This window comes from Prosopis cineraria, unplaced genomic scaffold (genome assembly GCF_029017545.1).
Source record: "Prosopis cineraria cultivar Desert tree isolate PC_DT_omini unplaced genomic scaffold, ASM2901754v1 PC6, whole genome shotgun sequence".
Lineage (NCBI taxonomy): Eukaryota > Viridiplantae > Streptophyta > Magnoliopsida > Fabales > Fabaceae > Prosopis > Prosopis cineraria.
This window is the reverse complement of record NW_026555337.1, coordinates 37,401,579-37,417,257: the sequence shown is the minus strand read 5'-3', so window position 1 is coordinate 37,417,257 and position 15,679 is coordinate 37,401,579. Positions and strand designations below refer to the sequence as shown.

Below are 15,679 nucleotides of genomic sequence, written 5' to 3'. Positions count from 1 at the left end.
TTGAATAGCACAATAGTCACACGTCAAATGCTGACAATTCACAAGTAAACCAATCCTTTTCGCTTTTTCTCCAATTTATTAAACAATCATAATTCATAGCACTTAGATAACATACTGAGCAAATTCTATTAATATATAAATGCATAAAAAGGAATAAATACTGAACTATAATGCTGAATTCAGATTAAAGATGTCATTGGCTGTTTAGTATTTACAAAGACACTAAATAAGATCAGCAGCGGCTAAGAAAATTCCCCCAAACATCCTATTATTGACTTGTGTAACCCCAAGGAAAAAACAACTAAATAAAGAAAAAAATAAAAGACATGCTAATAACAGAGGAGAATATATTCAAAAGGAGATTGCAAGAAACGCAAGTTCATGCAAACGATTACCCAGATTATAAACTAGATTCAAAACAAACAGAGAAGAACAGATTATCACCCTACTTCATATGAGACTTGAAGAAGCAATTTCATCCTCCTTGCGTTTGCGTTTACGGTCGTCTTGCAGGTTATCACCCTCAACTTCCACAGGCACATTTATCAAAGCACAATAATCTTTATCCACTGAAAAATGGCCATCAGTAGCTGGATTCACATGTTCTGCAACATCTATTAAGTTATTCAGCTCTGCAAGTGAAAGATTATCATTGGTCTTAAATTGTTCGTCAATGGGAAGTTCATCACTGTTTCCCCCGACATGATGATCCTGAAAGCTCTTTTCTGGAGTGTGAACAAGAGCTTCAAGTAAAGGCTTGGTAACATGATGTTCCTGCGAAATGAATTTTACATCTAAGAGAGATGTTTTGAAATCCACCACAGAGGAGCTGCGGGAAAATCCAAGAATATTCTCTATAATATCTTCATGAGAGGCTTTTTTTGGGACTTTTGTTGCTATGGTGTCTGTATGGTCAGTGCTTACACAAACTTCGCCCTCAGTGGAAGCACTAGGGTCACTATCAGTCTGACATGGCTTAGGAATGTCACTTGTGGATGGCAAACCATCATCTATCTGACCACTGGTATTTCTGCTTTTCTTATCCTCCACAGTATGCTCGAAACTTGTTCCTGCATTATGCTCAGCTAGAACGCCAGCTTCAAGGCCCACCTCTTTCTGGTCATCTTCTGCAGCATTATGTTGGCCATATTCTTCAGCTTCCCTGGCAAACCCTTCCGATGCTTCATCATTAGGATCTCTGTTCACCTTTTCCCCTCTTTCTGGATGAACACTGTGTGAAGTTGACTCTTGTGTGCAATTAATTCTCTTACTGTCTTTGAGATGGGTTGAATCATCATTATTCTCCATCTCATACGAAGTTCTAGGTGAAGCATCATTAGTTTCCTGATCATCTTCATTTATAAATTCAGGGGCTCTGACTACTAGACTTTTGGTATACCTTGGAGTTTCTGAAGATACAGAAGATAAAAATCCTGCTAATGCAGAAGCTACAGCATCATCAATTGACAAATGCTGCCTCTGTTTATCGTTTGAAGTTGCTTCTAATCCCGATGTTATACTTTCTTCTTCATCCTCAGCATCAAGAAACTCAGGAGCTGTAACTAAAAGACCAGGGTGCAATTGAGTGGCATTTGCTGAATCAGACATATCATCAGGAGAGACACATAGTACTTCAATGTGAGAACCGTTCTTGTCAGGTTTTAATCCTCCAGTGACTTTATTACCATGACAATTGCCAAATGAGTTAGCATCTGACTGAATGCAGGAACCATCTGGAGCATAAATTCTAGAGCATGGCGGCAATCCAGAATTATGTAATTTGATGGTCAGTGTTTCAAGTTGCTGCTCTACTTGCTGGAGCCTAGCCTCAATGCTGCTTATGGGCATTAGCATTTTTTCTTGAAAGCCCAAACAGATTGCTTCCATCCTGTCCATTCGAGACACAAGCTGTTCCAGTGCCTTTGCCACATTAACACCCAGAGAGTCACCATGATTTTTTTCTATTGTAGTAGCTTCCGAGGGTAAGTCACAATAATTGCTCTCTATTTTGGCAGCTTTTGAGGGTGTTTCACTCTGATTGTTCTCCATTTTATCGGCTTGGGAGGTTGTCATAAGATTGCTATCAAAAGGAGCATCTTGCAAGAGCAAGTCTGATTGAGATGGGCCCCCACTATCTTCATTCACCTTTTGCAGCTCCCCTTCTTGATGGTCAGTTTTGCTAGCTCTTCCTTCCAGCTGGATGTTAATTACAGAGTCACATGGACAGCTTTTTCCCAAATCAACTTCTGGAAAATATTGTTTTTCCTTTGTAACAGGTGGATGCTCCTCATGTATGTGGCTCAGAGCAGTTGTCTTTGATAATTGCATCAAAGTTGGAAGAAACATAGCCATGAGAGAACTGCCAGATGAGTTTTCTGCATTACTCTCTTGTCTTTCAGAATCAGCTAGAGCAACAGGATCAGCAAACACGTAAATCTCATCAATACAAACACAGCCTTTATTCTGGAGTGAAAGCAAACGAAGTGTGACAGACATGCAAGGATTTACATCAGAAATCTCTGCAGTAGCCTCAAAGAGATCCTGAAATTTTCCATCAATCAGCTTGTTCACTATTATAAAAGAAGAAAAATTACTCAAGAAAAATAGAGGAAAACCACAACTAAGGGAAAGTTATCTTCCAATAGAAAGAAATAAAAGGAAAGGAACGTGGTGAAAAAGAAAAAGCCAAAAAAGCACAATATGCCAAAGTATCTTGGTTATGGCTGCTATTGTTTAATGCCAAATTTGTGATCATTTTATAAATAAAAGAATTAATTATTTGAAGAGATTCTGGTCCAAAAAAAAATTATTAGAAGAGATAAGTCCACATGGAATTCAAAGCATCCTCCAAAGACAAATAAGGTTTCATCATACTTCAAGGCTCTTCTTTCTCAATAAAATTTGCCATGCATGTACATATTTTGTATTTTCATTTTAGATTGACCAAGAGTGAAAGAAAATACATCAATTCATCACAAGCCAATTTAAGAAACAAAGAGAAAAGAAAAGAAAAGGAGAGAACACAAAGGAAATCCCATTCTTTTTGGATCAATAAAACATCATTAGGTCAGAAAGAAGTAGGATGGTTGAAGAAAATATAACAAAACACAACTTTCAATCTTCCTTTAATTTTCATCTGCTCCTCAGTCTTCTCAATTCTCCTCATTTCGCATCTGTGCAAACAGCAAAAGGGCCTAAAATTGAATCATTTCACTCAAATCAACTACACACTATTCCTTAGCCCAAACTGAAGGTCAAGATGCCAAGTACATCAGGGAGTCTATAAACAAGCCATCTATGCCTAAAAAAGAAGACCCATAAATCAGGAAAAGAATGAACCATTGCTGGATTGATCATATGCATTATTCACCCTTCATTCTTTTGGTTTCTTTTTAGCCCCCAAACGTACAAGGTAGACAGCAAATATGACAGGGGGTTGCACTCCAAGAAAGAGAGCAAGAATGCTAAGGAATAAAAATGAGTAATGAAATCAAGCGACCTGACATAATAAGTATTAAGTGGAAAGAGTGGATCAGCATACCTGACTGCTTTTTGCTGAGTTAATGCATGATTTTGTATGCAAACCATGGTTTCCCCCATCCAACAGAGAAGAATCAGGAATTTTTACATCAACCCAGTCATCTTCACTTCTATTATTTTCTTCAGACAACTCTTTGTTAAAGCCCTTAACATGTGAAGAAACAACTTCTTCGACATTTAGTGCATGAAGAACTTCTCCATCTCTAGCAGCAATGCCACAGCGAACAGTGCAGAGATACTCATTACTACTCTGCACATCAGGTTCACAGTAAATTTCATACACTCGGGCTGTACTTCGAACATAAACTTGTAAGACCTCATGCTTTTGTGCAAAACTAACTGCAGAACAAGCAATTTTCCCTTAAGTGTCCAAAAGAAACATGTTTCCTTAAAGAAACAAGCTATTAATATTCAACACTACATATGGAAGCAAAAGTTTCAGCTCAGTGGACTCAGCTAGATAATGGAAAACATACTTGATACACTTAATCACGACAGTGATACACAACATTTCTAAAATGATTGAAGGATCTATGTCAGGAGGAAGAATGAGGAAGGATAGAAAATGAGAGAGAACTTCAACTCACAAAGCACCAATTTTAGAAGAGGTTAGAGCTACACAAGAATTTTGCCAGGTATAAACCCAACCCATTTAATGAAGTGCTAATCTAATGAGTAATTTTGACTCTTGATTACACGCATTAAAAAAATAGAAACTTCAAAAAGGCACTTGCTCCATAAGAAGCAGCATGGCTGAGTCGGGGGACTTGCACGGTCACTTGAAGAACGAACTACAGAAAAAGTATCTAATTCTAGCCTCCAAAAGACAACCATAAGAAAAACGCACTGTAGATGGATATTCACCCAACAGCAGTTTCAAAGGAAGAAAGATGATAGAAACCAGCTAAATGACCCCATGCACAAACACAGCAAACTTAGAATTCAAATGGAACTTCACAAACTCGTTTTCGCAGAGAATACTCAAATTTCAGCAACAGGCTAGCGCGCGTGCGCACACACACAGGTACCCTATATACATATACAAACGAAATTTAGCATCATCTATTCATGAATTGTCCCAAGTTCTTCATCCGACCTCATGAAATTGAATATGGGATAAATTTCTCAATATTGTAAAATATACAGCTTGAATTGAAACAAAAAGGTGAATCAAACTCGGGACTTACTCATGATCTCGCAAGGGCCAGAATCAGCTGAAGAAGGACAGAGGATAAGAGAGGATTTGAGTGTTGAATCCACAGTGGTCGCTCCTACTTCATCGCCACCTTCATTGGCCAAAGACAGTGAGGATTCGAAGGTGATGCAATCTTGAAGAGAACCAGAAGCAATGGTCCAGTTCGTCTGCGAATTCCAATTGGACATGCTGATTTTGGCCTCCGTCTCCATCACCCTCGCAGTTTCTTTGGATCTTTGAGGCCTAAGGAGATGAGAAATGAAATAATAGAGAAGATATATAGGATTTGATGAACTGAGACACCACGCAACGTTTTGGCCCAAAAAAGGTCGAGAGAGAAACTACGCAACGTAATTATTTTATTTACCCTGTTCTTTTCCCTCCACATGCGTTCGTGATGTTAACGAGCAGTTGAATGATAAGCCCCACACACACATAATAAATAAATAGTATAATTTGTTCAAATTTTTATGCTACATAAATAAAAGAAATAATATAATTTTAAATCTCTATATCTTACTTGTATTTTATTATAGATTCATATATTTTTTTTGATATTTTAAATCATTATATTTTTGTTTTTTGATTATTTGGGTCACTTTAAGATCCCTACACTTTATTCATTTAGGGATCTAAAACATCAAAATAGAAAAATATAGGAACTTAAAATACTAAAAAAATACAAGAACTTATAACAAAACACAAACAAAATGTAAAGACTCAAATTTATTTTTTTAAAATATAAATATATGTGCAAGCTATCAGGTTTTAGCATGAGTTGTGAATAAAAATTTTGTATAAATTTCAAATCAGACTCAAACCTCTAACTTATTATATAAGTTTAAGCTTATTAAATCAAAATCTAGCTTAGTCTAACATACTATCACCCTTAATGTATAAAGGTAAACTGTAAATATTTTATAATAAACTATAAACATTTGATAACTAAATTTTTTGTACAAAAGATTCAATCCTCAATTACACAAGCATTCTTTATCATTCATGTTAAAATTTGCCCATTCAATTTTTTTTTTTAAAATTGTGCTCAAGATTAGTACATTATTTAAAAAAGGGAAAATAGACAATTAAGGCCTTTCAAGAAAACATATATTGTTCAAAGTGAACCTCAACTTGTTAATTATTTAACTTTTAACATCAAATGTGTGTTTTCAAAAGACAATATTCACCTCGATGGGCCTTTTTTGTTAAAGACTTAATTTTTAACAATAATATATATATATATATATATATTTACAAAATAATATCTGATGTAAGATTAATGAGTTCTTATTGTAATAAATTCCTTTGAGATAATCTTAAATGAACATTCTCCTTTATTTCCAAAGCAGTTGTCATTCTTTCTTTTTTTTTTCCCTCTTTTACATGTTATTGACAATTTCAATCTTTATCATTATTCACATTTCATCTGAATTTTTATTTTTGTCATCAGAGTACAACATATGACTTTTTAACATGTCATTACATGAGATTTAGGGTATGTTTGATTTCTATTTTTAAAAACAATTTTTTATTTTTAAAAACAAAAAATTCATTTTGGAAAGTATCTTGAATTTAAATATTTTAAACATTATTGAAAAATAAAGATATTGTAGAATTTTTTTTAAACCCTATTTGACTATTATAAATTACTTTTAGCTATAACTAATCATTATCATAAATTATCATCATTAACTATTGGCAACCACAACTATCAAGTATGTTTTTTAACTCAAATTATTTTTAAATTAACATAATTAAATAAATTTTTATTTTATTTTATTTTGAAAAATAATCTTTAAAAATTGATCAGCAAAGGTTTTTTAAAAACAAAATAAAACAAAAACAAACAATACCTTAATTTATTCATTTTTGTTGTAAAGTTGGCCCCAACAAAAGGTAAAAATAGCATTCAATCAGGCTCCCGCATCCCGCCATTGTGTCGGCGTGGGTACGTGCGTCAGGGGGCATCATAAATCACAGTGAAAAATTTTTTGGTTAATATCCAAAAACGGTAAAATTAATAACAAGGATTCAACAACAATATCTATATTTCCTCCATTTAAAAATATAAAATATTTTTTAAAAAATTAAATATTTAAAAATATAAGATATTTTTAATTTTATAAAGTGTAATCATTATTTTTTTTAAATCACTTTATATTTATTTTAAAAAGAAACACCCAATTAAATAAGGGTAAGTATAAAAAAATAGAGTTAATTTAAAGATAAAAAATTACTTTATTGATGTTAAAATTTAATTAAAAATGCCTTATATTTTTAGATGGAACAAGTATCTTTTTTTTCAACCCAATGAAGATAAAGGACAAGTAGGCTGCTGCCACTTGAGCCACCCAAAATCACAGTTTGTATTAGGTAGAAAATTTCACAAAATAGCAGCAAAATCAACCATCACACGTACTAGCAAATTCCATCTTTTGTTTTAGTTCTCTGCAACAACAACAATCAGCCTCATCCCAATAGATGAGTATCACAACCAAATCTTATGATATAATAATCTCAATAACTTCATTAATCTCTTTGATCTTTGCTTAAGGTCTCTACAATGAATAAATTAATTTCAAAATTCAATCACTTACAACAAACAATGGCTTTATAATGTTAGTAGTATGTGAGCTTCCCTATAAGTGGGAGGTCAAAGGTTTAACCCTGGCCATTAGTGCCCTCCTTCTAATAAAGAAACAATATTTTAACGTCTAGAATTACAAGAGACTTGCCACTTTCTCTTCCCAAAACTGGGTTTGAAGAATACATGAGACCAATTAAGACAAGGGAATACTCAAGCATATATGGCATCTTCTTCTCTTGTTCTTGTGTATGGAGGAGGCAGTATACTTTCTATGTCGGCAAAAAGATCTGTACGACCAGGTCGTGGCTCCCCAATAGGTGAATCCAAGACTGCGTCAGGAATTGCTACAAGGGTTTCGTCCAAAAAAGATTTGATTGTCTGCATTGGTTCAGGAAAAGTTTATTATTTTATGCATCTGATGGAATAATTGAAGCACAAAGCATATTATTCCCATTGGACAAGGTGATAGTGTGATGTAAGATCTAGACAAAACAAGTCTAACAAACTGCATAATTACAGTATCTTTAAGATAAAATCTTGACTTAATTAGTGCAGATAACTTTTCTTTACGCATTTTGTATATTAAAGTAAAAGAAGACTCACTATTTCCATACGTGGATTGCGGTCACTCATTCTCTGCACTAGTCAAGTAGTTCAAGAGATATACTCTCTCAAAAAAAAAAAAAAATCCTTCTTTTCTCTTTTTTATAGGTGCGGCACAATCTATTTTCCCACCATTTTTTTCATGCCTTCCTCTGATCCTATCTATACCAACCTCGAATATCAAAATGTAAATGATATATATCTTAAATGGATCATTTTTTATCTAAAGATGAGGCCCCAGAATAGTTATATGCTTCTATTAGTAACCAAGGTGGAATACTAAAAGATAGCCACAACCATTTCACGCCCCACTTACCATCCCTAAATAGGAAATCAGGGAAGAGAACAGCAAAATAATAGTAGAAAAGACTAGCTGGAGCAAAAGTTTATATACGCTGTGTTCCCGACTTCATCTGAATTGTACAATTCAAGGACACACTCTTTGAAGTACCTGCTCATTAGATTTAGTCAAAGCACCTTTTATACTAAAACCATTAACATCTCTCAAATCTTTCCTCCCTTTTTAGACTGGTAACATTATCAACAGAAAACACAAGCATGGCATCAATGTGCCATAACGTTGATAACTTACTGACACATTGTCTCCATGATTCATACAAAGCACAACATTTCAGAAATGGAGGGAATATCTGAACCATCTTCCCCTAGTTCACTAGTATACAAAATCAAGCGACCATGAGAAGCAGGATTTTTTGGGTCCAATTGTGACAACGGGACATCATGTAGTAAGAATAGAGATAGAAAGGAAAAGGGAGTGATGAGTGGGGTGATGTCCCAAAATAAACTCATTGTGTGAAGGAGGGGTGAGCTTGAATGAGAGATTGAAGGGTAGTTCAAGGTATTTTAGGTGCAAGCTTGACTGAGGAGGAAAGAAAAAATATCTGGAATTAGCCTAGGAGCATGACCTCTCAGATGTTAAAGAACCTATTTTCTCTCTAATCTTCTATTTCCTTTTCCTCTTCTAGTTAATGCAATCAACTCATTCCCCGAGTTTGAACTCATTGGGTGACTATACCCATGGAATATAAATAAAAATAGTGGACGTCATCATTTTTGACGGATCAAATTAAGGGAAATAAAATTTTAGTGTTCAAGCTCATTTTTCTTTATTTGCTCTTTGTTTCAGGGAACTCATGTATTTAAGAGCAATACCACACTTCAGCAGAAGGGAAGTCCAGCAATAATGTCTTTGAGATTTATACTACGTAAATAACTGCGATTCTAGGAGAAAATTCTACATCATCTGATTTCCAAGTTTATAAACTTCCCTTTTATAAAATAATAATTTAGAAACAAATAAACTTTGGGGACCTATCCCCCCCAAAATCTGATGTGTTTCAGTACCAAGATATATGGGAGATATGAAACTACTAGAATCACATAATCGATCCATCAAGCTTAAGTGATATGACCCACAATCAACCAACATCAGGGAATATATGGCAGGTAAGTGCCGTGCACGAGAATAGAAAGCATCCAAACTGACTCTAAAAAGGATAGAAAGAGGAATGTAGGGAAGAACAGAATGGAAGCAGAATGGAGGATGTGAAAGATCCTAGGATCCTTTAGATTTGAGGAAGATGATTCAGATATTACTTCCCTCTTTTCGACATGGTGCATTTTGCGCGGAGATGCAAATTTGGTAATGAGTAATCAATGCTAATTATCGAAGATATATTGGTGCTATGCATGCACTTTCCGCCAATGTTATCGGTAGAGAAAAGGAAAAGTTAAGAGTGAATTTTTAAAGTCAAAGAAACATATTAGACTAAAATGAAAGTAAGACGCTAAAAACACATTTTTGCCAATCAGATATTGTTGTAGTAACCATACTGTGCAATTTTGGAATGCAGCATCTGCTTTGCGCTTCCAAAGTCCGTTCCCAGGCTCTGAGTGAAAAAAATTAAGCAAGGGCTGCATCAAGTTAAGACGATAGTTATCTGATAGTAGAAACTAGCATACAGGAGATAAACAGTTAAATATCAGTATTGACTGATCTATGGAATACATTACACGTTCTAAGCAGATGAAACGAAATGGAAAAAAACATATCATACTGTTTAATCTGTAACCCCCTGATAGAGAATGAGAACCATTTAATGACTCCCAGTATTGAACCGCAAGAAGAAAAGAAAAAGGAATGCATACATGAGTATTTAAAGTCATATGTATAACTAATAGCATATTCCCCTTTTGGTTTAAAAAGAATACAGCATGTTGGGTACGGATCCTATACATGCTATGCTACCCAGGAACTTCCATGAATAGCAAAGGTACAGTGGTAAATTTTGGATAACATCTCAAATCTAAAATTTATATTTAACCTTACCTTCATTATATCTCTCACATTTGGCTTACGTCCATACATTCCCAACACTGAGTCCCCATATACTTGATATTTCTCAAGGACCTTTATGAAATGAAAAGGAAAAAGAAGAAGGAAAGAACTCTAAGTAGCCTGGATATTAATTCAAGAATTGTGCAGATGAATTCATCCAAATCCAAAATTCTATAACTAAACCTGACGACGTGTAAGACCACTGCTTGGTTCACCATAAATTGCAGTATCAACATGTCCCAAAATTTGCCAAGGGCTGTGGAGATGGTCAATAATTGTATCAATACATATAATCAACATTAAGAATATAATAAAACAGAGAAAATATGAACAATCAGGAATGACTATCACCCAAATTAATTAGTATTTGTATGACCCCAAAAAAATATCAAGAAAACATATATCTACTTCTTGAAAAGGTTAAACAATGTGACATTATTTTCTTTATATTATTTAACATGTTAAGGTAGACACTAAATATTTTCTCACTTAACAAATTAACCTTAGATTTCTTTTCATGATAACATAGATATGGAATCATGCAGCAAACATGGTAAGAGAAATTTCAAATTTCAGTTTTAGTTGTTTAAAAGGCAGATTCCTGACATTTGTGAACAAAACATTTTTAGAAGGTGAACTTCAAAACGAGTAAAAAATCTTGTTTCAAACACTTTATATACTTATTGTATGCTGCACGTCCAACCATAACACCATGAGCTCCAGCTCCTCGAGCTTCATTGACCTACAATTAAAACCCTGTGAGTACAGCCAATGATCACACTACCGAATAAATATGCCAATCATGAGAGAGCAGTTCCAATGCAAGATACTGCCTATCCATTCATTACTTCTTCAAGAACACCAAATTATCTCAAAAGCCAAAAAGGAGAAAAAGGGACTTGATATCAACCAACATTAACATCAGGTATGCCAACACATTTATAGCACTTTTTCACTAAAAATTTAAGCACGAAAACCACAGAGCAATGTCACAGAGAAGATTGTTTATGTTAAGAAAAACACGAGAAGATGCCTTTCATATGTTGATAGCTCCAAGTTAAGTTCAGAGGGAACTTTTAGTCAAGTTTGAAATGACCTATTATCATGACCAGGCTTCAGGTCTCTCTCTTGCTCTGCTTTTTTTTATTTAAATAAATTTTGTATACATGATAAAGCAAGAATTTAAATCTAAAATATCTTGCTAACTTTCCAAATCCCACACCATAATCACACCTAGTGGCTTACACCTCATCTATACTTTTGTCAGACTTTGGGCTTGAATCTCCTTAAAATTGACGATCAAGGTCATTATTCTACTACAGCAAAATTTGTACATGCAAACAGTACAATTATTCAGAAAAATACATAGCAAGCAGTCTGAAATTTTAGACATGGTCCTAAATGTAAGGGAGCCTCCTTTTTCCTTTTTGGCCCCTTCATTTTTTTTTTTTTTGTTTTGGTCAGGAGGTGTTGTTCCTTAATGGAAATGCAGGTCATGACACAAAGACTGATAATAATGACCACAGCTCACCTCACCAACACTAGTAATGCCACCATTTATGGTAAATGTTAAGTCAGGAAAGTCGCGTAGGAGACCATAAAAATATTCATATCTGCATGAAAAATGAGGACTCATGTGTAATTTTATATAGAATATAATATGACTGCACAAATCAAAATTTACTATCACATACTTCAGAGGGGGAATACTCCGATTTTCAGCAGGGCTAATGCCATTAAGCAGTGCCTTCCTTGAGTGTATTATGAAATGCTTAGTGGGTGACATAGAAGAAACCTTGTTTATGAAATCACCTGATTGGCAATAATAGTGATGACAGCAAGTTCAGTATTCAAACCCAAAAATAATAGCATGACAAGAAATTAGAACCTAAGATAACCCATTCTAATTGACATAAATGACAATGTTCCATAGGTATAGATTAAGTTAAGACAATACAATAACATTGCAAAAGCTTTCATTATGCTGAAGAAAATGATCCCAGAAAGACAATATAAACAGCCAACAGACTAGGAAAGAAAAATTCCATACAAAGTGCTCAACGAGAACCTGTTTTAGAACTAAAGTGGGCCCATGCAAATGCTCGGAACCAAAGATAAGTCATATGGTTCACGGCTCTTGTTAGTGCAACTCCCTATGTCTTTTATATTTTACAATTATATTCAGTATGTGATGCCCCAATAGAGAGCCATTGCGCTAGAACTACAAGTTCAACTAAAAGGCTGAACTAAGGATAAGAGACTAGCATAAATGACTATCCAACTTAAGATCTTATTCCAGCTGGTTTTCTGTTGATATCCTAATATCCTTACAATTAATATCAAACATATATAGTGTAAATATATGTTTATTTAGTCAGGATGATTATTTCCATTTTTTTTCCTTCCTTGTATCTCGGCCTATCCCTCATTTTAAGGCCAGATTTGTGTCTTCATACCTGTATATATTCCCTTGAAAGGGTCCAGTGGAAATATAATAAGAATTTCTCCTCAAATATCTTCATTTTCTCCTAGGGAAGAACCATGAAATCTAGAGACAAACAAATGGACACTGCATGTCTAATGAAAAAACAAATAATCTCTAAAACCTCTGTCATAAAGACTTGCTGTTCAAAACATTTTTATCCTCTATTCATCTATCATTCTAATTCAGTTTTTTCTTTTTATTGTTACTTCCCTTTGCCACCAAAAAAAAAAAAATCGTTTTTTATATGTAGCATCCCATCCTTAGTAAGATTACTGATTGCAGTCCTATTATATTCTTGTCTCATATCAGCACGTAACTAATTGGTTTCTAATTTCCATATTTCCATTTCAAAATAACAAGCCATCAACCATGGGATATTGAAATCAGTACCCATCATGTAATAAATCAACTAGATACCTTTTTGAATCAATTATAAATACAAAATATTGTTTAAACACGGCAAAGGTACAACAAATGTTAGCAAAATATGATAAACATTGGAGTCATAATAACGTAAATTTGCTGTAATATCTACAATACAATGTTTAGATACAAATTTTTGAAGAGGCAAATTAATCCCATCCATAAAATCCTAGTTTTCCTGCCTTCAACTTGAACAGACAGAATGCTCAGAGAAGAAACTTACAAAGCTCATTGTAAGAATCATGATCATCAACACCTATTCTACATTTGACACTGACAGGCACATTTGTGTTGGCAGCAATGACTGACATGGCCTCGGCAACAAACTTTCCTTGTATACAATAAACGTCTACATTAATGCACATGTTCAAAGGAAACTTAGATATTCAATCAGTTTGCAAGGTCATGATTTTAGGAGGCTTCCTAACCTTTGGATCAAGCATAAGACGCACACCAAAGCACCCATGCCCAGCTACTCTTGGGCTAGGGCATCCACAACTGACATGTGAAAGTGTCTCAGTCAAAGACAAGTACATGAAACTATCAAAATAAAGGTTCTAGAAAGTATACAAACTTAAAATTGATCTCGTCATAGTTGTAAGCATTTGCAAGTTCAGTTGCTCTTGCCAAATTTTCCAAATTACTCCCTCCAATTTGAAGCACAATAGGATGTTGATCTGGAGAATATGCCAAGAATCTGTCCTGAGCAGAACAGACAAAACAAAAGAGTCAATGATTTTGAAGCATCAAATGAACTAGAAATGATGGTGGCAATATCAATCCCATTTATTTGTGTTCTTACGTGCTCAACTCCTAAGAGATGGATAATTGACTTATTTACAAAGAGTCAATTTGTACAAATTATATACTATACCATCGAAAACAGAAAACTCATAGGACACTACAAATACTGCAAACATGTAGAAGAATCCTCTCATATAATGATCATTAATTCCTTTCTGTTTTTGTTTTAAGTATGAACAATTACACTGCTGTTTAAAAGTTTACCAGGTTGCCGTTCTGATAAACAATTGTTTCAGCTGCAAGCATTTCGGTGTACAGCCAAGCGCGTTTTGATATGAGGCGTGCAAGAGTCCTATAGTGATGATCTGTCCAGTCCATCATTGGAGCAACACTGATATACAAGCAACCAAAAACAAGACCAGAGTAAAAATAAAATCAACAAACTAGCACATCCAGAGTGGAACAAGAAAAAAAAACAGAAGCACTTAGACACACCTAAACCAGGGAGGAAGGTAGTATTTGGCAACCATCATAGATTTACCATGTGACTCTTCGTTCTGTGTAAAAGCAGAAAAGACCCTTGACCTGTGCAATTTCCAGCGAGATATACCAACTGACAATCTGCAACGGTTTTTAATGATATTAGAACTTATAGGAGTAGATGAAACTGCCAGGGAATATCCTGCAAACTTCATCATTCCTTTTAGCAAACCATAGTCTGCTCCTTCAGGCACCTATCCATCAAACAAAACCATTTCTTACACTGTAGCATAGCAATTGGTGTAACCGTGCAAGTATATGCCAAAAAAAAAAAGTTTACATAACATAATCCCACATGTATGAGCTTTTGAAAGATTACTTGTAAAGTTGCAACAGCTTACAGCATTAACACCCCCCCAAAAAAAAAAAAAAAACAAAATGAATCTTTTAGGAAAAACGCTTGCAGTCTCCAAGTATGGCTACAAAACCCAAGATTATGGTAACAAGTTTCGAATGAGCAGAACTACTTATAAACCATAAACATACTTTTTCCTGCTTCGAGAAAAAGAAGCTTCATTCTTTTTCTTTTGGCCAGAAGTACTTGGAGCATTTTATCAAACAGTAAATGAGCAGGCAACATATTTAGAAAACGTCTTCCTTAAAATTTACTTGGATAAAGGAAGGTGCTACCAGAGTCCAGAGTCCGAATCTTCCTCGGCCTTCGCGCCGGATCTCGACGCTCACAGAATTGCGGAGCTGAGCCGCGGAAGGGGAGGTCAAGTTTTTATGTTAGCTTTATCAGCGGGAATGAGATCGAGAAAATGACATATAGGTCATTTGGTCCTCTATTCATGTCTCTCCAGTCCCCCTCGCGCATTTTCTCTGTTTTTCAAATTTTTCAAGAGTAGGAGGTAAATTTGCCCTTAAAATTAAAGTCCAAAAATATCTGAACACTAAAATTATTTTTAAATGTAATATTTTTTTTTTAATTTTTTAAAATAATACAATATTACTCTCTTAAAGTTAACAAATATTAACTTTAATATCCAAAAATGACACATAATGACTTAAAAAATTATAACAAAAAGAAATTAATAAAATTTTCTATAGCCTTTTTTATAATTTGTTGTGTCTTTGTCTGTAATTTTAAGTCTTTTTTTATAATTTTTGTCATTTTTTTAATTTTTAAAGTTTTTATAATTTTTAGTTAATTAACCATCAAAATTAATTTTAATTAATAATAGAAGTAATATTAAATTTTTT

The 15,679-nt window shown here is 34.3% G+C and overlaps 2 protein-coding genes across 7 annotated transcripts; both read right to left on the bottom strand.

The window, feature by feature from the left end:
• Positions 1-161: 161 nt before the first annotated feature.
• LOC129314403 (uncharacterized) lies at positions 162-5,013 on the bottom strand. Its single transcript, XM_054957847.1, has 3 exons — positions 4,728-5,013; positions 3,542-3,879; positions 162-2,541 (listed from the first exon to the last, which is right to left on the bottom strand). Exons 1-3 carry the CDS (start codon positions 4,945-4,947, stop codon positions 451-453), a joined length of 2,649 nt encoding a protein of 882 aa, XP_054813822.1. The 5' UTR covers positions 4,948-5,013; the 3' UTR covers positions 162-450.
• A 2,223-nt stretch (positions 5,014-7,236) lies between these two features.
• LOC129313745 (uncharacterized) lies at positions 7,237-15,239 on the bottom strand. Of its 6 annotated transcripts, none has more exons than XM_054957104.1 (13): positions 15,086-15,238; positions 14,432-14,670; positions 14,201-14,327; positions 13,767-13,894; positions 13,621-13,690; positions 13,416-13,518; positions 11,979-12,096; positions 11,816-11,897; positions 10,965-11,026; positions 10,468-10,540; positions 10,276-10,356; positions 9,780-9,860; positions 7,237-7,700 (listed from the first exon to the last, which is right to left on the bottom strand). In XM_054957104.1, the coding sequence occupies exons 2-13, from the start codon at positions 14,632-14,634 to the stop codon at positions 7,533-7,535; spliced, it is 1,296 nt and encodes a 431-aa protein (XP_054813079.1). In that variant the 5' UTR covers positions 14,635-14,670; positions 15,086-15,238; the 3' UTR covers positions 7,237-7,532. The 6 variants fall into 6 exon arrangements, with proteins under 6 accessions (XP_054813079.1, XP_054813080.1, XP_054813083.1 ...); XM_054957105.1 differs by having other exon boundaries at positions 15,107-15,238; XM_054957108.1 differs by having other exon boundaries at positions 14,432-14,557; positions 15,086-15,237.
• Between the last annotated feature and the right edge of the window lie 440 nt (positions 15,240-15,679).